At 43.3% G+C, this 22767-nt stretch overlaps 1 protein-coding gene across 1 annotated transcript in view; it reads right to left on the bottom strand.

The window, feature by feature from the left end:
- Nucleotides 1-22767, bottom strand: part of MUC5AC (mucin 5AC, oligomeric mucus/gel-forming) — a 53267-nt gene that overhangs the window by 26711 nt on the left and 3789 nt on the right. Inside the window, exons 4-28 of the mRNA XM_054172006.1 lie at nt 21850-22111; nt 20765-20879; nt 19939-20029; nt 19480-19592; nt 18759-18975; nt 18299-18424; nt 16377-16494; nt 15450-15588; nt 13003-13113; nt 12533-12602; nt 11498-11635; nt 11249-11413; nt 10365-10459; nt 9225-9351; nt 7601-7856; nt 6548-6597; nt 5797-5897; nt 5517-5668; nt 4834-4972; nt 4619-4732; nt 4140-4319; nt 3140-3379; nt 2482-2638; nt 1447-1575; nt 477-618 (exon numbers count right to left, since the gene is read on the bottom strand). Of these exons, the coding sequence (XP_054027981.1) occupies nt 477-618; nt 1447-1575; nt 2482-2638; nt 3140-3379; nt 4140-4319; nt 4619-4732; nt 4834-4972; nt 5517-5668; nt 5797-5897; nt 6548-6597; nt 7601-7856; nt 9225-9351; nt 10365-10459; nt 11249-11413; nt 11498-11635; nt 12533-12602; nt 13003-13113; nt 15450-15588; nt 16377-16494; nt 18299-18424; nt 18759-18975; nt 19480-19592; nt 19939-20029; nt 20765-20879; nt 21850-22111 (3547 nt within the window). The remainder of the gene's footprint in view (nt 1-476; nt 619-1446; nt 1576-2481; nt 2639-3139; nt 3380-4139; nt 4320-4618; nt 4733-4833; nt 4973-5516; nt 5669-5796; nt 5898-6547; nt 6598-7600; nt 7857-9224; nt 9352-10364; nt 10460-11248; nt 11414-11497; nt 11636-12532; nt 12603-13002; nt 13114-15449; nt 15589-16376; nt 16495-18298; nt 18425-18758; nt 18976-19479; nt 19593-19938; nt 20030-20764; nt 20880-21849; nt 22112-22767) is intronic.

Raw genomic sequence — 22767 nt, 5'->3', positions numbered from 1 at the left:
CTTCCAGAGAAGGAAAGTCCACAGAGTCTCTGGGCAGAAGGTTTAGCAGCACTAGTGCCAGTGTGTCATCAGTTCTGACCGAAAGTATGGAGATACTTGCTGACTGTTACAACTATGGAAGCACCAGTGCAGAAACAGAAACGAGCTCAAAAAGTGAAGAGTAGTTGCCTACTAACTTCTAAATAATTTCACAGCATGATTTTAGGGATACCTTAGTAAAATTTCTCCAGATAGTCCTGTAACCATTATCATAACATTTAATTTTACTTAATTTAAGAACTATAAAAACAGTAAAAGGACTTTCAAAACTAAAGAATAAGTAAAAAGTTCATCTCTATGTGGCAAAATGGTTTTGGGAATGAATGACAACCAGAGGTTATCAGCCTAGCTTCTGTTGGCAAACAAAAACCTTAATGTATGATAAATTATGCTCCCCAGCATTGAACTCAAAGTTTTAAAACCTTTTCTAATCCTACCATGACTGACAGTTGTCCTTTGAAGGCATCAGTGTTCCTGGTTTGTAATTCTTTCCATTTTCATAGCAACCACAAGTGTCAACACAAGTCATGGTTTCTTCATCAAAATAGGGCTTATTCTTTGGACAGTTTGGATAGCAGCCTGCAACGGAAAACGAGAGTTATGTTAAGAGCAGGCCTTTCACAAGTAGGACTAACTCTATACTCTGCTTCTATCTTCTTGCCCCACATTATCCTGTATGTTAAGTGGCATTTCAGACTCTTGCTGCTATTCCCTTGGTTGCACATCAAGTTCTGGAGCACTTTTGTTCCTCACCTTCCCTCCAAACAATGTCACAATCTCCTATGGAGTAAGATACTAGGTAGGAAATCTCTTCTTATCATTTATAATGTAAATATTGTGTCACATACATTTTCTTAGATTGCATTTTAGGTTTCTGTGTCCAGTTCTGGGCCCCTCAGTTTAGGAAAGATGGTGACTTGCTGGAACATGTCCAGAGAAGAGCAACAAAGCTGGGGAGGGGTCTGGAGCACAGCCCTGTGAGGAGAGGCTGAGGGAGCTGGGGTTCTTCAGCCTGCAGAAGAGGAGGGTCAGGGGAGACCTTCTTGCTCTCTCCAACTCCCTGAAGGGAGGTTGTAGCCAGGTAGGGGTTGGTCTCTTCTCCCAGGCACCCAGCACCAGAACAAGAGGACACAGTCTCAAGCTGTGCTAGGGGAGGTTTAGGCTGGATGTTAGGAAGAAGTTCTTCATAGAAAGAGAGATTGGCCATGGGAATGTGCTGCCCAGGGAGGTGGTGGAGTCACCATCACTGGAGGTGTTCAAAAAGGGACTGGATGGGGTGCTTGGTGCCATGGTTTAGTTGATTAGATGGTGTTGGATGATAAGTTGGACTCCATGATCTCAAAGGCCTTTTCCAACCTATCCTATTCTATTCTATTGGAAGAATGAGATATGCATAATTATTCTTACCTTCCAAACCCCTCAACTCATGAAGGCATTTCCCACTTGGATTTTTGCAGGTCTTCATACAAGGGGCTCCGCATGGTTTGTAGTGCCACTCACACTCCCCTTGGGGATTGTAGTAATCACAGAAGAGAGCTAGAGGGAGCAGAAATGACAGGAAAAGAGCTCAGGACTTCTTGCTCTGCTGTCTTTCTGTTTTGCTGGGTGAAAGTCCCACGTGGTCAGCATAATCACATAGGTGGTGAACAGTTTGTTGACTTAGTTCTGGTTTAATAGAGCTGTTACACCTCTACCACAATTTGACACCAGTAAAGCATAGAACAGAGTTGCACATTAAGCATGGAAAATCCATTAATCGAATCATTGATTTTTAGCTAGCAGGAACTAATATTTATTTACACTGAGCCTGATGTAGGCAGGTGGGAATATGATATGATATGATATGATATATGATATGATATGATATGATATGATTCAGCAGCTGTGAATCATGGCTGAGAGTAAATCAAACCCTGGGAACACCACTGGTAAAATTGCTATCAATGGTTTCATTTGAAGGAATTAGGTTTGCTTCATGTGATTTACCCAACTTGTTTTGTGGGGCTTTTTTTGGCTGGTTTTAGACTATAGCAGTGCCTCCTGCAAATGCAGAGTTACTCTCCTTTGTTTCATCATTCTACTTTTCGTTTGTTCACTCTTTCTTTCTCTTTCTTTCTTTCTCTCTTTCTTTCTTTCTTTCCTTCTTTCCTTCTTTCTTTCTCTCTTTCTCTCTTTCTTTCTCTCTTTCTTTCTCTCTTTCTTTCTCTCTTTCTCTTTCTCTCTTTCTCTTTCTTCCTCTCTTTCTCTTTCTCTCTTTCTTTCTCTCTTTCTTTCTCTTTCTTCCTCTCTTTCTTTCTTTCTTTCTTTATTTCTTTCTCTCTCTCTCTCTCTTTCTCTCTCTTTCTTTCTCTCTTTCTTTCTCTTTTCTTTTCTTTTTTTTTTTTTTTTTAGCTGGTTTCTTTCTCTCTGGACCCCTTCAGATAATAGTAGGGTGATACTCACGACAAATGGATGGGGTTCTCCATGAAATGCAGATGTCCAGCTCATTGCAGGCTTGAGCATAGGCAGCTACTGCTGTGCAGAAACATTCACAGTCCCCTCCAGTGTCGCAGGCACAAGCATCATCCACACACGCTTGATAGTATTCATTCGGTTCAACCTGTTGGAGAAAACATTGGAGATTCTATGTGCTTGTTCTCTTTGGAAAGGCATTTAGTGTCTTTTAAAAAATGGAGTAAACCATCTGAAACTGAGAATACTTTGAAAAGGAAAAGGCTGAATACAGCTGTTTTTAGAATGCTGTGATGCTGAGGAACTGTTTGATGCTGAAGATAGAATTGCAGAAAGAATAGTGTTGCATTGCCACTATCTGGCACACAGTCATGTTTATCAGGTGGCTGATAATTAAATTAGTAACAAATTATGCCATTAGAAACTAAATAATCTGTGATCCTGTGCCTCCTGTTAAAAGACCTCAGTTCTCATTTTCCTGCATGTATCAATTCAAGGCCCAAGCTGAGCAAACAAAAGTGAAAATACTTCTGTGTGGTCTCCCTGGAGCTTGGTTTGACTTCACACAAAATGGACTTTAATGACTTTTTCAGCTATCCTACATACAAAAAAAAATTAATGTAATGTCTGGCTGAAGTTTTTGTCATACCTGGGAGTGACACTTTGCAAACACTTCGCTGGTAATGATGCTGCATTGCTTCTGTGCCCAGGCTTTCCTGTACGGGTTCGCACTGCATGGATCCTTCGTACCGTTGGCACTGGGGCAACTAGAAGACACCTTCCAGCTGTTGGCAAACTCCAGCACATTTCCTACCACAGACTGACTGCGAGTAGTGAAGTCATTATTTCCATTGCCATCATAGTTTCCACAAAGTCCACAGACATGTCCCTGCACAGAGATCAACGTGAAATGGTAGAGGTCAGTAAGAAACGGTTTCTTAGTATCTGCAAGTAGCAGACCTCAGACCTGTTTACAAAAGACAAGGGGAAGTGGCTTCAAACTAGAGAAGATTTAGGTTGGATGTTAGGAGCAGGTTCTTTACTATGAGGGTGGTGGAACACTGGAACAGGTTGCCCAGAGAGGTGGTTGGGCCCCCATTCCTGGAAATATTCAAGGTGAGGATGAAGAGGGCAATCTGATCTAATTGAGGATGTCCTTGCTGACTGCAGAGGGGGTTGGACTGGATGACCTTTGGAGGTCCCTTCCAACCCAGACCATTCTGTGATTCTATGAATCTTAAATTTATCTGGGCTTCTTCAGTAACAGTCTCAGACATTTTCATAGAACACCTTTCATGAAGAGATGGCTCTAGCTTATTGTTAGGAAGGGTAAGGATAAGAAGCAGTACAGACTCATTGTTTTTTTTTTCTTGGTATTAAGCTAATCAGTTTTACCTAATCCTGAACATACCTTATCAGTCAAAGCTTTGGATGAAGAGCTACTGATGAAGTTGCTGTTAAGCTACTGCTGAATAATTGGAAGAGAATGTGTAGCACACAATCTAAGTCAACACTGGAAAGGTATCAATGTGCAATTGCTGCTCTTTTAAGTCTTCCCTTTACAGCCTAAGTTGTCTTGTGTTTTTTTTTTCCTTTGAGAGATGATATGAATGTTCATTTTGTCCAGGTTTTTGGTTTTGAAAAGGTACCTCAAAGCTGGGGCTGAGTTTGATGAAGATGCTGGTTTTCTTGTCCCACATGAGTATCAGGCCAACAGTAGTATCAACCACCAGGTAGATGCCCATGGAACGGATCTGGAATGGCATTTTTCCCCCGGGTGCCCTTTGGATGACCTCAGACTGTCCATCACTGAGTACCAGCTCATAGTTCTAGGACAGGAAATGAAGAAGAGAAGAAGTTAGAGGCCAGTTTAAAAAGTCACCTGTTTGGTATAGTTTTATGTTACTGAACTGGTATTGAAGTGACTCTTTTATCACCAATATGATTCTGTTCCACAACCTTACATTAAGCAATTTCTCTTTAGAATTCCCTCTTTTGCTTTCTCTAGCAGAGAGCAAAATCAATAGCAGTGAGCAATGAATTAGTAACATTCTCACTGTCTTGGAGGACACTTTTTCTGTCCTGGCACATTAGGCCCAAGGTACCACTTATTAAAGCAAATACTTACCCCCAGGAAAACTTTAATAGACTTAGAGCAAGTGGTTCCTGTAGTGCCGCATGGAATGTTCTCAGTGATGACTCTGAAGGTTCCCTGATTCGTACCTTGTTGACCACAGTAGTTCTGAAAGAGAGGAATGATAGTGGATGTCAGCTGTGCTTCATGGCCCTGTGTGAAATGCAAGGTACTTAAATAGTGCAAGAAGCAAGGGAGGGCTCTCTTACCTGCACCAGAACATATTCACAGTCCCCTTCGAAATCAAAGCGTTTGCCATCGAAGGTGGTGTAGTGCCCATCTCCATAAACAGAGCAGGTTTCCAGGCAGGGTTCCTGGGAGCAATGCCATTTTCTGTTTCTACATGTGCTGCACAAGACAAAAAGCACTCCAAATGTGAGAAACAGACAGGCATATGATACAGCTATATCTATATTCCTGCATATACATCAGTATCATTTTAAATTCTCTTAAGCCTATCATGAAAGAAAAGATTAGTTTTGCTTGTTCTCAGGAATGCAGCATAGCTCAAGAGCCTTTGGGATTTATCCAAAGACTGTGTTAGTTCCTGATATCATGAACAGTTTGGATTAGAAAGCATTTTAAACCTTTCAGATTTCCAGCTGTATTGAAATATAAGGGTTTCCTGTGAGGGAAAAAGCTTTCTGCACTTGAATGAACATGACAAGATGCAAACCATCTTGTTCTTCTGACCACTTGCCATTTCTGTGCTGTGTGTCATTGTTAAAAGCAGACAGAATGTGATTTGTGGGTACTAAGTGGATCATCTTACATAGGATTCCTTCCTATAAATCTTGATACTGCTAGAGTGAAATGCTGTAATTCACCTAAAGCTTAAACTATTCCCTTTCAGATGCTTGAAATCAATCTTTTTGTTTCAATGTGCTCTTACCAGTTGTTGCAGCCAACTCTGATTGATTCTCCTGGATTGTAGAAATTCCCATTGTGAACACATGGACAGTCTTCTGGAGCTATGCAGCCGCCTTTGCCATCCAGCACTTTGTTGTGAGGACACACACAGCCAGAGACACAGTGGGTTTTGTACTGTAAGGGCCAGAGAGAGAACAGGAGTTGAAACACTTCCCTGAAGGAAGAGTCCAGCTGCAGCTGGTAATTGCAAGAGAGATGTAGTTTAAAATGCTTTCAGCTGGGTATAAAGAGTTTGTACTTACACATTCCATATCTAGAGTCTGACAGCTCTTCTGGCATCCTGCTCCTATTACTTCTCCAGTGGCATTGCCACAGTCAATATAGACCATGGGGGATGTGCAGACTGAAAGAGAGAAAAGCCATGAGAAAGGCTTGCCAGTGTAGTTATTTCTTTGTGTTTCCTTAAGGCAGATAGGAGAAAAAGAAACCAAACCAAACCAAATCCAAAACCAAAACCAACAGAACACACCAACATCAAAACAAACCAACAAAAAAATCCCCTTTTGTGAGATGCATTTACCTTAATTATAATGATTTTGACCAGAAACAGAGACAGACTGTTCTTTTAAAGTCATGCTAATCTGTTTTCCTGCTTCTGCTCATGTAAATGAATGTTTAGTTAGGTTCATGAAACCTTTCCTTTCAGCAAAAAAGACACCCAAGCAAACAGAGATCCTGGTTTACTTTGTATTTTTAGTAAGGTTGTTGTAGCAGTGTAATTTTGTTTTAAATGTGGATGGTTTTCTCCACATGTTGAGTGAGGTGACCAAGTATTCTTTTCCTCTGGGCAACCCAAGGGTTATCACTTTTTTCAGCTATTTGAAAGATAAGACTGTGTTTCTTTACATGTTGGGAATAGCCAGCACATTAGAGAAGCCATCAGTTCACTTTCTTGTTTGAATTCAGGTTTGTAGAATGATGAAAAAGCAACTAAAGGGAAGAACTGCAAAGGGTGAGGATGGAAAGGGAGAACTGAAGACAATCTTAAGTTACCTGGTTCGGGTTTCTCTCCAGTGCAGCTCAGCTTTCCATAGGAGCAAGTGCTGTAAAAAGAAAAGAGGATTGATATGATTTTGCTTTTCCTTGCTAAGTTGCAGTTTGTTTCCCAATGAATTTGAAATACTAAGAAAATACTGTGTGATGAATCAAAGAAAATGTGTCTTTTATCAAAATATTTGGTACCATTCCAAGATATTTTGTACTACAGGAGACCAAAATACAAGAGCACACAGCCAGGTTTGCTCTGCTCCTTTGCCTGGTTAAAAACCTGTCCTTCAGAATAGTTCCTATTGCATTCACAGTGGGAGTAATCTGTAATGGGATAATCAAGAATCTTTCACCACAGAACAAGAATTTTACAGTCATGGGTAAGAAAATGATGTGTGGTGGGGAGTGACTGGCTGACTGGGTGGGAGTCTGGTGGTTAGCCGAGGCTGACCCACCACAGTATGGTTTGTTGAACTTCTGTAGCAGTCTAAGTGCAATCTTCCAAACATGGATAGCCCAAACAGATTTTGAGGATCTGGGGGGGTGGGGAGGGGGTGTGAGGTGTGTTTATAGTGAAATTCTTAGGGAGAGAAGTGAAGCTGATTTGAATGGAATGTATAATGTGTGCAGAGATCCAATCTCACTCTTCTATTTACACATCTCAAGGATGAGTAGAGGGCTGGAGCTCCTGTCCTATGGAGACAGACTGAGAGAGTTGGGGTTGTTCAGTCTGGAGAATAGAAGGCTCCAAGAAGAACTCTTTGTAGCCTTCCAGTATCTGAAGGGGTCCTACAAGAAATCTGTGGAGGGACTGGTTTTTTTAGTGTGTCAGGTAGTGATGGGAAAAAGTTCTTCCCCATGAGGGTGGTGAGAGCCTGGCACAGGTTGCCCAGGGAGATGGTAGAAGCCTCCTGCCTGAAGGTTTTTGCAGCCAGGCTGGATGTGGCTGTGAGCAACCTGCTGTAGTGTGAGGTGTCCCTGCCCTTGGCAGGGGGGGTGGAACTAGATGAGCTCTGGGGTCCCTTCCATCCCTGACAATTCTATGATTCTATCTCTTACCAGACAACACCGTTATCGTGGATGACTTCTCCAGAAGACAGAGGTGTTCCCTTGTAATAGCAAGGACAGCTAGAAGCAGGCACACATTTCCCACTGTCATCCATGTAGGTTCCATTTATGCAGGTGCAGCCATCAACTGGGACAAACTCGATGCTGCAGGTGACATCAGGCTCACTCAGAGCTCGGCAGGTGGGCTGGCAGGAGTTGATGTAGTAAGAGTACTCCAAGGATTTTGGACACAGTTTGGTGTATTTTGCTAGGGAGTGAAAAGGTGAGTTACATTGGTAGCTCACTAAAGAATCAATGTGGGTATAAATGCTGCATTTAAGGTGTAAAGTACATGTGATAACCACAACAATGTATGCACTTGTGCTTTATTGATGCCCTGCTGGTGTCATTGTTTTTGTGGCACTGCAGGAGCAGCATTTTGCCCTATTCATGAATAAACACATTTTGTCCAGGTTTACAGATTGAAATTTTGAAATATGACCAGTTCTACTAGTGCATTATCTGTTTGTTTTCCCTTCTGCATTGCTGTTTTCATAGTTTTTTTATCAAAGACCATTGAGAAGCACCCCACTTATTTTATTCCTATTCCTATGGGCAGAGTCCAACAGGATGGCATTCAACAAGTCCAAGTGCCAGGTGCTGCACTTTGGTCACAACAACCCCAGGCAGTGCTACAGGCTGGGGTCTGAGTGGCTGGAGAGCAGCCAGGCAGAAAGGGACATGGGGGTACTGGTTGATAGTAGGCTGAACAAGAGCCAGCCGTGTGCCCAGGGGGCCAAGAAGGCCAATGGCATCCTGGCTTGTATCAGGAACAGTGTGGCCAGCAGGAGCAGGGAGTTCATTCTGCCCTGTGCCCAGCACTGGTTAGGCCACACCTTGAGTCCTGTGTCCAGTTCTGGTCCCCTCAATTTAAGAAGGACTTTGAGACACTTGAAGGTGTCCAGAGAAGGGCAACGAGGCTGGGGAGGGGTCTGGAGCACAGCCCTGTGAGGAGAGGCTGAGGAAGCTGGGGTCGCTTAGCCTGGAGAAGAGGAGGCTCAGCGGAGACTTTATTGCTGTCTACAACTCCCTGAAGGGTGGTTGTAGCCAGGAGGGGGTTGGTCTCTTCTCCCAGGCAATTAGCAACAGAACAAGAGGACACAGTCTCAAACTGCACCAGGGGAAGTTTAGGCTGGAGGTGAGGAGAAAGTTCTTCACTGAGAGTTTTTAGCCATTGGAATGTGCTGCCCAGGGAGATGATGGAGTCCCCATCCCTGGAGGTGTTCAAGAGGGTATTGGATGTGGCACTTGGTGCCATGGCTTAGTAGTAAGGAGGTGTTGGGTGACAGGTTGGACTTGATGATCTTTGAGGTCTTTTCCAACCTTATTGATTCTATGATTCTATTGCAAGGGTATTGAGGTCCATGCTGCTTCTGCTGCTTCTGAGCAAGTGATGTAGCAAAGCCTCTTTGTATTTCTCCCTTCTTACTGCTTGTCTTTTATGGTATTCTCTCCCTCCTCAAATTCTTGGAAGTCACACCCATTGAACACAATTTGCTGTGGGAACCCCTATGAGCTGCAATGTGAGGCTTTCTGGATGATGGTTTTTCAAGAGGCAAAGAGATGTAGAACTTACTGCAGGCTTTGGTCCTCCACCCAGTGAGGAGAACTCCTTTAGCAGCACAGGCCCTGGCATAGCTGGAAAGGGCAGCACACATGCAGTCCTCACTCTTCTCACAGTTACAGGTGTCAAACATGCAGTTCTGGGAAAAGAGTTTGGCATATGGTCAGCAGATTGTCATGCCCAAGCTACCACACTCTACTTTTTAGTGTCAGGTTCATCAGAGCTAAGAGTGTAAGCCATATGCAGAAGTAAATAAATGCCTGGGTTTCATTTGAGGATTTCATTCTGCACTTAAAAAAAGGTTATTTGCATGGCAAGAGGATCACATTTTTACTCTGTTTTTTCTTTCTCTTTCCCTTTTTCACTTTCCAGGTGTTGGCAGATTTCCCAGCTACTTCCCATTGGTAGCTGCTCTGCCATACATGCTTAGAACAAGGAGAAGGTATTTTTGCCACCCAGCTTTTAAGACTTAGGCTTAGGAGCCTCAGCTCTCTATATCAGAGAGAAAAAGGAAAACCAGAAATCATTTAATGTGATGCTCTGTGGGAAAGGTCACTGTAATCCCATTTGCCATTCCAGAGGATGATCGTTGAGTATCAGCTTACAGATTTTCAATAACAGGGAGACCCTCTAGAGTCCCCAGGCAGCCTGTTCCAGAGCTTCATCACCTTCAGTTCCTGGAGTATTTTTGTTCACATCTTATCTAATTCTCTTTGCTGCTTCATGCACACATTACTTGCCTTGTCCTTGGATATGTAGAAAAGCCTTCTGAGAGCAGCTCAGAGCAGCTAAGCAAAATGCTAATTAAGATTCTGACAAAGCTTTCCTTGTATCTTAGAAGGGACAGCTTTGGTCCTTCGATCTGATAAGGAGGCCAGGGGAGTCCAAGGTCCTATCTCAGACATTTAGCTTAACACCTAAATGTATGGGCATCAGAAATAGGCCTGCAAGTCTTTCCTCCTGGGGATGAAAAGAAAGATGCCCTTACAAAAGTGTAATTATAGTGATGTGCAGATAAAAATGAACCCTTGGCTTGAAAAGGACTATCGTGAATGCATCTCCTCCCAGCTACCAACTTCTTCTCTCAGGTGTCACCAGCAGAAATTCCAGTCTTTTTCTTTCAAAGGGGAAAAAGTTAAGAGCCAAGTTTACCTTCTGATAAACTTCTGGATTCACTGTCGAGTGACATGCAGCAAAAGGTCCCGTGGGGTCAGAGAGCAGTCCACACCAGTGCTGAGCATACTGGTCTGTGAATTGAAAACATGGTAAGAATTCCTACTGCACTTCATTCTCATCTTTAAGGTCCCTTCCAACCCAAATCATTCTACGATACTTTTGTCTGGATGTAGCTATCCCTCCTGCAGGGAAACCTCAGAAGCTTACCTTTACAGCACAACTCAGCATTTCCTTTACAGCACAATCAGTCTTTCACTTTCTTTGCATTGCAATACAAACTCCTTAGAAACCCAATCCTCGTGGTAATCATTGTGGAATGAACTAAGACATCTGAACTTACTAAGGTTCACACTGTGAATTAAAAATACTCTAGTTTCATCTCAGCAAACAGAAGAGTGGCTTGTGAATACTCAATATTTACAGATTTCTTTGAGTGAAATGGAGCTTGAGAGCTACAAAGCTCTGAACTTTAAGTTTTGTTCTCAGATCCACAGTGAAATGACCACACAGAGTCCAACCTTCAGTGGGGCCAAGGCACAGCCTTTTTATCCTGCATGACTACCAGTCTTTTCCAGAATGGATCCCTCATATGCTGCTTACTTTCAGTCTCCCTTAGGTAAGCTGGCAAACCCCACTTGCTTTCTTTATCCAAAGGAATATGTTTGAAGCTCTGAAATGTTATTCTAGATATTAGGTATTAATTAAACTAAGGAAAACAATGTGTGTGTGTGTGCAAGTGGTCCACCATTAGTTCAATGGAATCATGGAACTATTTTGGTTAAATGCTTGGTGGTTGATCAGCTTATTCCTTCTTTCCATCTTAGAAGAGAATAGAAGAGGTCACTCCATGCTGAGCTTACCATTTTGGATGCTGACAGTACAGGGGTCCTCAAAGGTATTTTTGGCATTAGGACAATCAGCCCTGATTTTCCAGGTGTTGCCAAAGGCAGCTGAAGTGCCCTCTATTACACCACTGGTGGTTTTGAAATCATCTGTCTGCATATCATTGAAGTTTCCACAGAGACCTGGAAAGAATCAGAGGAGCTGTGAAGGTTTCCTGAAGAATGAAGTGTGCCAGTGAAGGCAGTGGTCAGGATAAGATCGCTTACCACAGGTCTGCCCTTTATGTGATGGGTCTAGGTCTATATACACTTGCATGAGAGGCACGAGCTGAACTTGTATCTGAAGACCAAAGGTTGTTTGCAGAATGATGAAGAAAGAGGATGGTCTGAAGATGGTGACATTTGCTGAGGACATAAGAATATAAAAGGTATCATTTCAGGTGAGATGAGCAGGTGGAACAACTGTTTATTATACAGAGGGACTCTACAGCTGTGTTTGAGGTGATCCTAATTTCTGAAGAAGTGGGAAGAAAATGATCCATACAGGGTTTCAAATCCAGCACCAAAACAGGCTGGCTTTACCCTGAACAACAAATGTGTAAAACCCCTCAATTTTTATTGTTTGGAGCACAGCCCCTATGAGGAGAGGCTGAGGGAGCTGGGGTTGCTTAGCCTGGAGAAGAGAAGGCTCAGGAGAGACCTTATTGTGCTCTACAACTACCTGAAGGGAGGTTGTAGCCACGTGGGGGTTGGTCTCTTCTCCCTGGCAACCAGCACCAGAACAAGAGGACACAGTCTCAAGCTGTGCCAGGAGAAGTTTAGGCTGGATGTTAGGAAGGAATTCTTCATAGAGAGAGTGATTGCCCTTTGAAATGTGCTGCCCAGTGAGGTGGTGGAGTCACCATCACTGGAAGTGTTTAGGAGGAGACTTGATATGGTTTAGTTGATTAGATGATGTTGGGTGATAGGTTGGACTTGATCTTGAAGGTCTCTTCCAACCTGGTCTGGTCTGGTTTATTCTATTCTATTCTATTCTATTCTATTCTATTCTATTCTATTCTATTCTATTCTATTCTATTCTACTCTACTCTACTCTACTCTACTCTACTCTACTCTACTCTACTCTACTCTATTCTGTAATTGTAAGAGTTGGGTAAGCAAACCCTATCACTTTACAAACAAGAGACTGTTTTATAGGGGTTGCAATATAACCAGAGGCAGAATTTGACTTCAGATAAAGCAATACAATAACATTTTAAGAGAAAAAACAAAACATTGCAGAAGTTTTCCAGAGGAACTTACCAGCAGAGAATGGCAGCTGTGTGTAGATCATGTTCACAAATACACTGCCAGAAGCTTGGATCACGATGTTCTGTCCAGAAGCAAAAGACTATGATTACCAAGTACCTTAAAGCAAGGTAAAACACTTTCCATATGTTTTCTGACTAGTATTGCCCAGAATTAATAATAGCAATAAAAAAAAGAGTGGGGAGGAGACTGTGATAATGTTCTGTTTGCTGTACTGTCTTTAATCTTTATTACTGTGGTCTGTTGACTATCGAAACAAACAAGCCCCAAGATAACTGAAAGACAGAAAGCTATTAGGCTCTTGACTTCCAATGTATCTCCTTTATTCTTATGGTTTTTTTCTTGAATAATATTCAAATGAGATTTAAAAAAAAAAAATATCCAGATTTCCTCTCTGTTGTTGTGTGCCACTTGCAAACTACTGGGCTGTTAAGCTGGGTGAGGAGTCTACATTTAGGACTTACAGTTTGCCCTCCGTTCAGGCTGACAGCTATGCTCTTGAGGCACGTCTCAGTGTCAGACAGGCCACACTTGTGGATGTCTCCCAGGACACTGAATTCATTGCTGTCACAGAGCTAGAAGAAGGAAATAAAAGTTCTTGTTAGAATTATTTATCATAGAATCATAGAACAATAAGGTTGGAAAAGACCTCAAAGATCATCAAGTCCAACCTGTCACCCAACACCTCATGACTACTAAACCATGGCACCAAGTGCCACATCCAATCCCCTCTTGAACACCTCCAGGGATGGTGACTCCGCCACCTCCCTGGGCAGCGCTTTCCAAAAGCTAACGACTCTCTCTGGGAAGAACTTTCTCCTCACCTCCAACCTAAACTTTCCCTGGCCCAGCTTGAGACTGTGTCCTCTTGTTCTGGTGCTGGGTGCCTGGGAGAAGAGACCAACCCCCTGCTGGCTACAACCACCCTTCAGCTAGTTGTAGACAGCAAGAAGGTCTCCCCTGAGCCTCCTCTTCTCCAGGCTAAGCAACCCCAGCTCCCTCAGCCTCTCCTCACAGGGCTGTGCTCCAGACCCCTCCCCAGCCTCGTTGCCCTTCTCTGGACACGTCCATTTATTTATTTCTTATTAATACTAGACTATTGTTGTGTCAAAAATATTCACACTCAAAAGGTGTTATTAACAAAGTGATTCTTTTAAAAGACTGATTCATCCTGGTCTTCCTGCCTGCTCATGAGGTCTTACATGGATGTGGACAGCCACCAAGTGCTTTCCAATGAAGCATGCAGAAGGCTGTGATTCTGAACATGTCCTCATTTTCTTGGTGTAATGAAGATTAAATTGAAGACAGCTGAGATGCAAGTTTACAGCCATCTTGGAATGTAACCTGTTAATTATGGGCTTTTAAACCTTTTCTGTCCAAGTGGTAGGGGTTTTCTATACCTCCAGAGCCTCTGAGAATCTTATTTTATGTGTTGGTGCCCAAAAGGTAGTTCAAGATATAAGTTTGATCTATGCTGCCATTGTGGATTAGGCCCAATGCTGGTGAATCTTATCTGAAAATGTCATTGATTTAGTCTAATCTATTTCAATTACCTCATTCCAGCTCATTTCTGTTTTTATGGTTCCCTCTCTTGGGAATATTTGGTTTGAACTAGTTTTTTTTTTTTTTTTAGAACAGAGTTTATTTAATATAAATTCTTTATGAAAAGTATTTCCACCACTCACTCTATATAAATAAACAGCCAACACAGCCAAGGATCTGAAATCTGCCACTCTGTAGTCATTGGTTTAGCTGCAGCTATATCTGAAGAGGGCTACAGCTCAGCATATGACTCAGAATTCAGTCCCTGCTAATGTAGAAACTCCAGTTTTGAAAATCATCAGTTTTCTCATTCAGGCTATAAAGCACAGACATGATTTAGCTTTTTGCTTTTCAACTCTCCAATCGTCTATGCTTACTGGGAAAGATCATTTAGGAGGTTAATTCTCCTAATGAAATAACTCCTCTCCTGTGAATTCTGTATAATAGAAATTCCATTACAAACGCTATTAATAAATAATTCATTGAGCTCTATTAACTGTGACAGAAAGGGCAGTACCAGTGGATGTAATAAACACACTGCTCATAAAGGAAGCAGTTACAAAACACCAGACAGGCCATATTTAATTAAATACTCAATGGGAAGCACTGGGAGATTGTTTCAGTTCTTAAACCATGATAAAAGAACACTAAAGTGATGCAATATATTTGTTCACTGTGACCCTAACTGAAAGGCCCCTGAAATCCATTTCAGGATCCATGTTGACCCTCTAAGTTTCAGAAAGCAATGGTTTGGTTGATTAGATAGTGTTGGATGGTGGGTTTGGCTCTATAATCTCGAAGGTCTTTTCCAACCTGGTCTATTCTATTCTATTCTATTCTATTCTATTCTATTCTATTCTATTCTATTCTATTCTATTCTATTCTATTCTATTCTATTCTACTCTATTCTATTCTATTCCAAAGCTGATGTGATTGTCTCTAGCTTTAATTAAACAACATTGTATATATATCTCCAACACAAGAGAGACATGGACCTGCTGGAGCAGGTCCAGAGGAGACCACCAAGATAATCAGAGGGCTGGAGAACCTCTCCTGTGAAGACAGGCTGAGAGAATTGGTAGAGAAGGCTTTGGGGAGACCTTAGAGCTGCATTTCAATATCTGAAAGGGACCTACAAGGAAGGCTAGGGAGGGACTGGTAAGAAGGGCCTGTGGTGATAGGATGAGGGGCAAGGGTTTGAAACTGGAGCAGGGGAGGTTTAGGTCAGACATGAGGAGGAAGTTCTGCACCATGAGAGTGGTGAAATACTGGAAGAGGTTGCCCAGGGATGTGGTTGAGGTCCTGTTCCTGCAGGCATTCAAGATACTAAAAGCCTTTTCCTTTAGCAAGGATTGTTACTCATTTTTACCTTGGTTAGGACGTAGCTGCAGTCTCCAAAGAAGGAATAATGCTTCTCATCAAAAGTGGAGATGTGGGAACCTCCTTCAACGCTGCAAGTTCCAGGGCATGACCGGGTGATGCAAGACCATTCACCTCCAACACAGGTACTGAAACAGAGAAGGCATTCAGTAACCTTGGCTAAAGCAAGTGTAAATGACAGAAGAGACAATAAGGGCAGGTGATGCCTGAATTTCCCTCTTGAAGCATTGGTCATATTGTCAAGGAAACAAACATTGCCTTGAAAACATAGAATATAATAGCAACAATTGTGTGTGTGTGTATATATATATATATATATATTGCTCTTTATTCCAGTCTGGGGTCAGAATTCAGTCCTGGTTAACCTGGCTGCCATTCTGCTGCCTGGGAATGATCACTCCTCACCTCCACCAGCATGGCTCAAGCTTGAAACATGTGAAGTATGTCTTGGAAAACAGCATGCAGGATGCTCTTGGGTTCATAGAAAGGTGCATTTGTACACACTTAGGTAACAATCCTCCAGTAATTATAATACAGAAAAACTATATAGCACACCTATCAAAGAGGCCTCTCAAATGCTACCACCCACTCTGCCTGCTGCAACACATCCCTAAGAGTCACATCTTCAACAGTGTTTTTATGAGCATCACAGTGCTGCAAAGGATGCAACACAGCAGTTCACGTTTTTAAACACCTCTGGGGTTTGAACTTGATTGATCTTCAAACTAGCCCCCAGTTTATGCTTCCAAGTGTGGGGAGAAAACAGATAAAAGTATCCTTTAAAAATGTCTAATCAAGGAACTTCAGTCCATAAAGGGTTCCTTATTTCTTTTTAAGGTGAAATTAGATTCAAAATTCAGGTAATGCACTTTAAAAACAAAGAAAAATAAAAGAAGTATGAGCAAAGGAGTGTTACCATGATCTGCATTTGGATGAGAAGGAGGCTCCAGGAGCATAAGTTTCCCCTTCATAGGTACAGTGGCATGCCTTACGGGGAATGCAGCCAGCACCATTGATGTCATCAAAGACAGTTCCTAAGGAAAGACATGGCCTGTTAGTCTCGCTGTGCACTGCAGAACCTGCTTTTCCATACATAGCTGCCAGATGCCTGAAAGCATCTTCCATTTCCTCTGTACTACACAGAAAACAAATAGAAAGTACTTTGGAACAATTGGATGCCAGCTAGGTAGGCATTGAAGGGCTGTAATCTATTGCAACCTATATAAAGGGTGATCAAAAGAGACCTCTAGGGAAATATCTTTCTGTTAAGGACTCCATTAGAATGGAATTGGGATTAAGATTGCTAGATAATGAGGTGGAATAGATGAACCATTTGTAAGACTGCCCAGGGGCATGCTTGTATAGTAAACTATCTAAGAGGAGTCAATGCCTTTAGACAAATGATGAATTTTGTGAGGCATCACAGAGGATGGGCAGAAGAGCTGTAAAGGGGTGAAAAGCCTACCATGCAGTCACTCACAACAGCAACAGTTCTCAGCTCCAGAAGTAAATGTACACAAAGAGAACAAGTTTGCATCCATTGTTTGCACTAATATTCAGCTCTCATATATCATTCTCTGAAGCCTCAGATTGTGCACACTGCCCAGTGCTCTCAGCTCCTTACTGTTCAGACATGCAGCACTAGTCAGGGAGGGTTTGGTGATTTGGGGAGTCAGGCACAGGGTTTATAATTGTAGGGGGAAAAGAAGTGATTAAAAATTACATGCTCTGCTGAGAATAAAATACTTCCCTTTATTGCTAGGAGTGAAGTGTCTTATTTTCAGTCCAATCATTAAAGAATCACAGATTCAGCTAGGTTGGAAGAGATCCTGAAGACCAAGTGCAAGGTTCTACATGTGGATCAGGGCAATCCCAAGCACTGATACAGGCTGGGCAGTGACTGGCTTGAGAGTAGCCCTGAAGAAAAGGACTTGGGGATGCTGGTGGACAAGATCAGCATGATTTCAGCCCAGAAAGCCAAGCAGAGCCTGGGCTGCATCAAGAGAAGTGTGGCCAGCAGGTCGAGGGAGGTGATTCTCCCCCTCTGCTCCACTCTGCTGAGACCCCACCTGGAGCACTGTGTCCAGTTCTGGAGCCTCTAGCACAGGAAAGATCTGGAGGTGCTGGAAGGTGTCCAGAGAAGGACAACAAGGATGATGAGAGGGGTGGAGCACCTCTTCTGTGAGGACAGGCTGAGAGAATTGGGGTTATTCAGTCTGGAGAAGACTCGACTCTAAGGAGACCTTCTTGTGGCCTTCCAGGATCTGAAGGGGTCCTCCAAGAAAGCTGGGGAGGGACTTTTTAGGGTTTCAGGGAGTGATAGGACTGGGGGGATTGGATCCAAGCTAGGGGTGGATAGATTCAGATTGGATGTTAGGAAGAAGTTCTTCCCCAGGAGGGTGGTGAGACACTGGCACAGGTTGCCCAGGGACGTGGTGGAAGCCTCATCCCTGGAGGTTTTTGCAGCCAGGCTGGAGGTGGCTGTGGGCAACCTGCTGTAGTGTGAGGTGTCCCTGGCCATGGCAGGGGGTTGGAACTGGATGGTTGTTGAGGTCCCTTCCAACCCCAGCAATTCTGTGAAGCTCAACCCTGACCCCAGCACTGCTAAGTTCACCATTATGTGCATGCCTCAGGCAGAGCTGTTGTTTCCAAGGGCATTTTGTAGCAATCTGAATGGAAGTGATGTGAGCGTATCAAGGAAGAAATAATGGTGATTGCTTTGATGATAGTAATGGCAATGGTGTGTGATGACAATATAGAGCGGGCAAGTTGTTAAATGCACACAGGGAAGTGTTCCAGTGGTTTGGGCTATGAGGAGAGGGCAGGAAACAAGCTTACCTGGAGGGCAGACGCAGCCATCTGTGCAGTGATCTTCACAGAGTTCCGAGCGTTCCGGGTTGCTGCACGTGTCCGAGCAGGGTGAGCCACACTCCTGGTACTGCATGTTGAAAGGACATGATTTGGCTGAAAGTAGAAAGAGTGACACAATGCTGACTTTTTCCTTTGGAATGTTGAGAAAGCAGGTTTTGCAGTTTAGGATGTTTTCTGTCAAGATAGGATGGGGGAATCCTGAGCCAAGCGGAGGCTGCAACATTTTAGGCTTTCTCATACACATTGAAACCTTCGGTAACGCTAAACCCTCTAAACTTCCATGTCCCCAGAATCTGGAGTGTGCTCTGCTTAAATCTGATGTAATGACAATCACATGCACCTTGAAACAGCTGTTCTCTTCAGGAGAATATCCACAGACTTGAGATTTACTAGAGATGGGGATTAAGCCCCTTGCCAAGGCACTTACGACACAGCTCTGAGGTTCTCCAGTTCTGAGGCTGTCCACCAGCATGAGCACACTGCCGAGAGTACTCAGCAAAGGTGTTGCACATGCAGAAATCAGCCATGGAGCTGTCACAGTGGCAGAGGTCTTGTATGCAGGTTTCTATGTAGTCCTGAACGTTCACGAGAGCGTTGCAGCTTGCGAATGCTTTGCTGGTCAACACTGTCTGACAGATAGTTGCCTAGGAGAGGGAAGAGAGAAGGTAAACTGAGTGTTTAGAAACAATGAAGCTAATTTTAGGCATGTAGTGGAGCAAACCCAGTGTCTATCAGGTCCAGAAACCTGTCCAACAGGGGAATATATATAGCAATAGGGCAAGTACACATGGAATTCCTTTCATTAGCTCCCATGTCTTCTCATCTCTTCTGTTACTTTCAGCCCAGGTGACTTCCCAACAGTGGTGCAGGGTCTTTGTCTTAACACCTTCTCAGTGAATTCCTCTTTCATGCAAATATCCAAGCTTCTTTCAGAAGGGGGGATGCCCTTTTCTAGCATTCACTTTCCCAAATGATGAAATATTACATTACATAGACAGAAAAAAAATCTCTGTCTAGGCCTGTGGTTGAATCAGAGCCTTGCTAGATTTTGGGTTTGTTTTGTTTTTTACAGTTCTCACAGATTTTCTCCAAAGAGAGGGAGAGTGTGTTTTACACTGAGAAAAAAAAAAGTTGAGAGAGGTTCTTACAAATTCAGATGAACAGTTCATTGGCACAGTAGAAGGAATAGGATCAGCACACTGCTCCGTGGGTCCATCCATCTTGTGCTTATTCCCATACTGTATGTCACTCAGTTTTGTCTCTGTAAATAACAGTCCAGAGGTTACAATAATAGTTACTGGTTTACTGGGTTTTGCATGGAGATATTGTCTTTTGTGGCACTATGACATGAGCAGTGATGACCAAATACTGCCATTTGCATGTGAAAGGCAAAAGGAGATGAAAAAGGTATTCAAGGAACTGGGTCTTTACTACTGGAAGCAAACAGAAAGCTGCATAGGTCTTAAAAGCTCTAACAGTGATGGAATCAGCCTAGCACATGCCAAAGCTGTGACTCTACACTTAACTGGCATCAGAGAATGACACAAAGCAGTTATACAAGCAGTTAACACAACCCCCAGCCTATGGTACTGCTTTTTATTACTTACTCCCTGAAACAAATTCACTGTAAAGTGGAATTCCATTGAAGTCCCCACAAAGTCCACAGGTTTGGTTGGCATACTTCTTATCTAGTTCCACCTAAAAGAAAGGAGGAAGGAGGGTTGAGGTTCATAGCAATGTCAGTGTTAGGAACACAGCATACATCAATATTGATCATGTGCTCAGAATCTGACCTGTGGAGGCTGTGTGGTGTGGTAAACCAGGTGGGCACTATTGGGAAAGTCAGTGACCACCAGCAAAACCTTGATCTAGTTCTAGCCCTGGTCCTGTGGTAGGCACTGCTGGGGAAGTCAGTGACCACCAGCAAAACCTTGGTCTAGTTCTAGCCCTGGGCCTGTGGTAGGCACTACTGGGGAAGTCAGTGACCACCAGCAAAACCTTGATCTAGTTCTAGCCCTGGTCCTGTGGTAGGCACTGCTGGGGAAGTCAGTGACCACCAGCAAAACCTTGGTCTAGTTCTAGCCCTGGGCCTGTGGTAGGCACTATTGGGGAAGTCAGTGACCACCAGCAAAACCTTGGTGTAGTTCTAGCCCTGGGCCTGTGAACATCAGTGCAGTGCCAGGTCTGGGATCTGAGGAGTGGGAATGTTATAACTGAGGGATCTATTGATCATTGTAGTTTGGGGTCTAGTGATCCTGAGCTGAGCTTGGTAGGGGAAAAAAAAAAGGAAGCTGGGAGAAGACCTGAAGACAGATAGAACAGTACATTAAAAATAGACACAAATCCAGAAGTAACTAATGCCTGCCTGGCTGATTGAGCCTGCAAAGATATAAACTGTTTTCTGTTTCAGCCATCTTTTGCAGGTTTCCTTACCAGAAGAGCATCCTCTTCATTCCAAAGGAAGGTCAGGCCTATCTTGGCAGAAACTTTTATGTAGTTGTTGCTTTTCTCTATGAAGACTCCCATGTGGCTGTAAGGCATATGAACCCTGGGGGAAGACCACCATAATTCAGCAGGGATTGGGACAGAACATCCACTGAATATCCACAGCCATATCCTTTCTCATTCTCTTTGTGGAGCTTCAACACACATGGGTGAGGAAATGGAGCAGTAACTATGTACAGCCAACACAAGTTGGTAACATTTCCCCTGCAATTGTTTCTCCCTGTGCAAATGGCCCAGCCTTGTTTTCCCAACTGTTCCTTTGGGCTATATCTGATAATGCTGCCTCCCCACTTAAAATATTGGCAGAAGACTTTGGTTGCACTGTTAAAAAAAGTGCTGGGAGGGTCTGTGTTGCAGGCAGTGTGCTTCAGGATATTGCTATTTACACTTTAAAGCCCTTGATAACAAAGGGATTGGCTCTTTAGGCTTTCTGTGACATGAGTGCCGTTCACAAAGGTGTACCCAAAGATAACCTTTAGACTAGCTGGGTGTACAGAGCTGCTGTATTACACAGCTCTCTGTGGAATACCTGCCCAAATATTTACCCAGCCTTTTGGAAAGGTTTCTCACCCTATGCCAAAGTTGGTGCCACCATTCCTTTATAGACAGAAATTTCCAGACTAGCTCATTTGAAATGAGTTCAGCTACAAACTGCAGTCACTGCTCAACCTCTTCCCTGTTCAGTCCAGGGCCAAAAGTTGTTGTAAATTTCCTCTGGTAAAACTAATATGAAGTAGAAACTGAAAGGGTGTAAAAATCTGGCACTTGAACTGGACCCAGTTTATAGGCTCAGTTGAATAACAGTGGGGCAGCATCTGGGGTATAGCTCATCTGAACAAAATGGACACAGGGATAACTTCTGTTGGGTCCCTCTTGTTTTTGTTGCTACAGGAAGGACCTGAGCCCTCCAGCTGCTTTGGAGCAGTGTGAGATCTGGCGAGGGAAAGGGGTGCTCACTCAAGGGGCCCAGTGAGAGCAAGAGCAGTGCAGAGAGTTTCAAGTTATGAACTCACAGTTTGCCATCAAGATGGACAGCGCCACGAGTCAGTTCAATCACTGCTCCTTCCACCTTCATGATGACGTGAGTGATCACCGTGGCATTTGCCGCCATCGTGCGCCTGATCTGGATGTTGAAATCCTCGTAGGGAGATTTGCAGTTGGAGGTAAAGATGTAATTGCAGACCCCAGGGAAGTAGAAGATGTCCCCATCAAAGGTCTTGTAGTGGAAGTTACCCCACGTGCTGCAGACACGGCCATTGTGAGAGGGGTTTCCAGCTGTGGGTTCACAACAAGCAATAAGAATTTTCTGCCATTTCCATTAAGTGTTTTCCCTTTAGGTAATTTCCCCCTCTTTATTTCTTTCACTAGCCTCTGTCCAAAAAAACCCCATCTGCTGTTTTGCTGCTTCTCAAGGTATTTGTTTATCAATCTGTTATTTAGTTAGTTCACTGATCTTTTGTGTTTAATCTGTTTTGCGTAGGGATGCAGACCCCAAGATTGGAAGAGACCTCTTGGGTCACTATGTGGGTTGATCTCTTCTCCCGGGCAACCAGCACCAGAACAAGAGGACACAGTCTCAAGCTGTGCCAGGGGAAGTTTAGGCTGGAGGTGAGGAGAAAATTCTTCACAGAAAGAGTTATTGGCCATTGGAATGTGCTGCCAGGGAGCTGATGAAGTCACCATCCCTGGGGGTGTTCAAAAAGGGATTGAACGTGGCACTTGAAGCCATGGTTTAGTAGTCATGAGATGTTGGGTGATAGGTTGGACTTGATGATCTTTGAGTTCTTTTCCAACCTTCTTGATTCTATGATTCTGTGATTTTGTGATTCTGATTCTGTGCTTTGGTGATTCTATGATTCTGTGTCCAATGCTCTGCTTCTGCTGACAGCCAGATTCTAGAAATCCTTCCCTAAATGTATGAAATTTTAAAG

Source organism: Dryobates pubescens, chromosome 22 (assembly GCF_014839835.1).
Source record: "Dryobates pubescens isolate bDryPub1 chromosome 22, bDryPub1.pri, whole genome shotgun sequence".
NCBI lineage: Eukaryota > Metazoa > Chordata > Aves > Piciformes > Picidae > Dryobates > Dryobates pubescens.
Note: the sequence above shows the minus strand (reverse complement) of the source record. Positions and strands in the feature narration are given on the sequence as shown.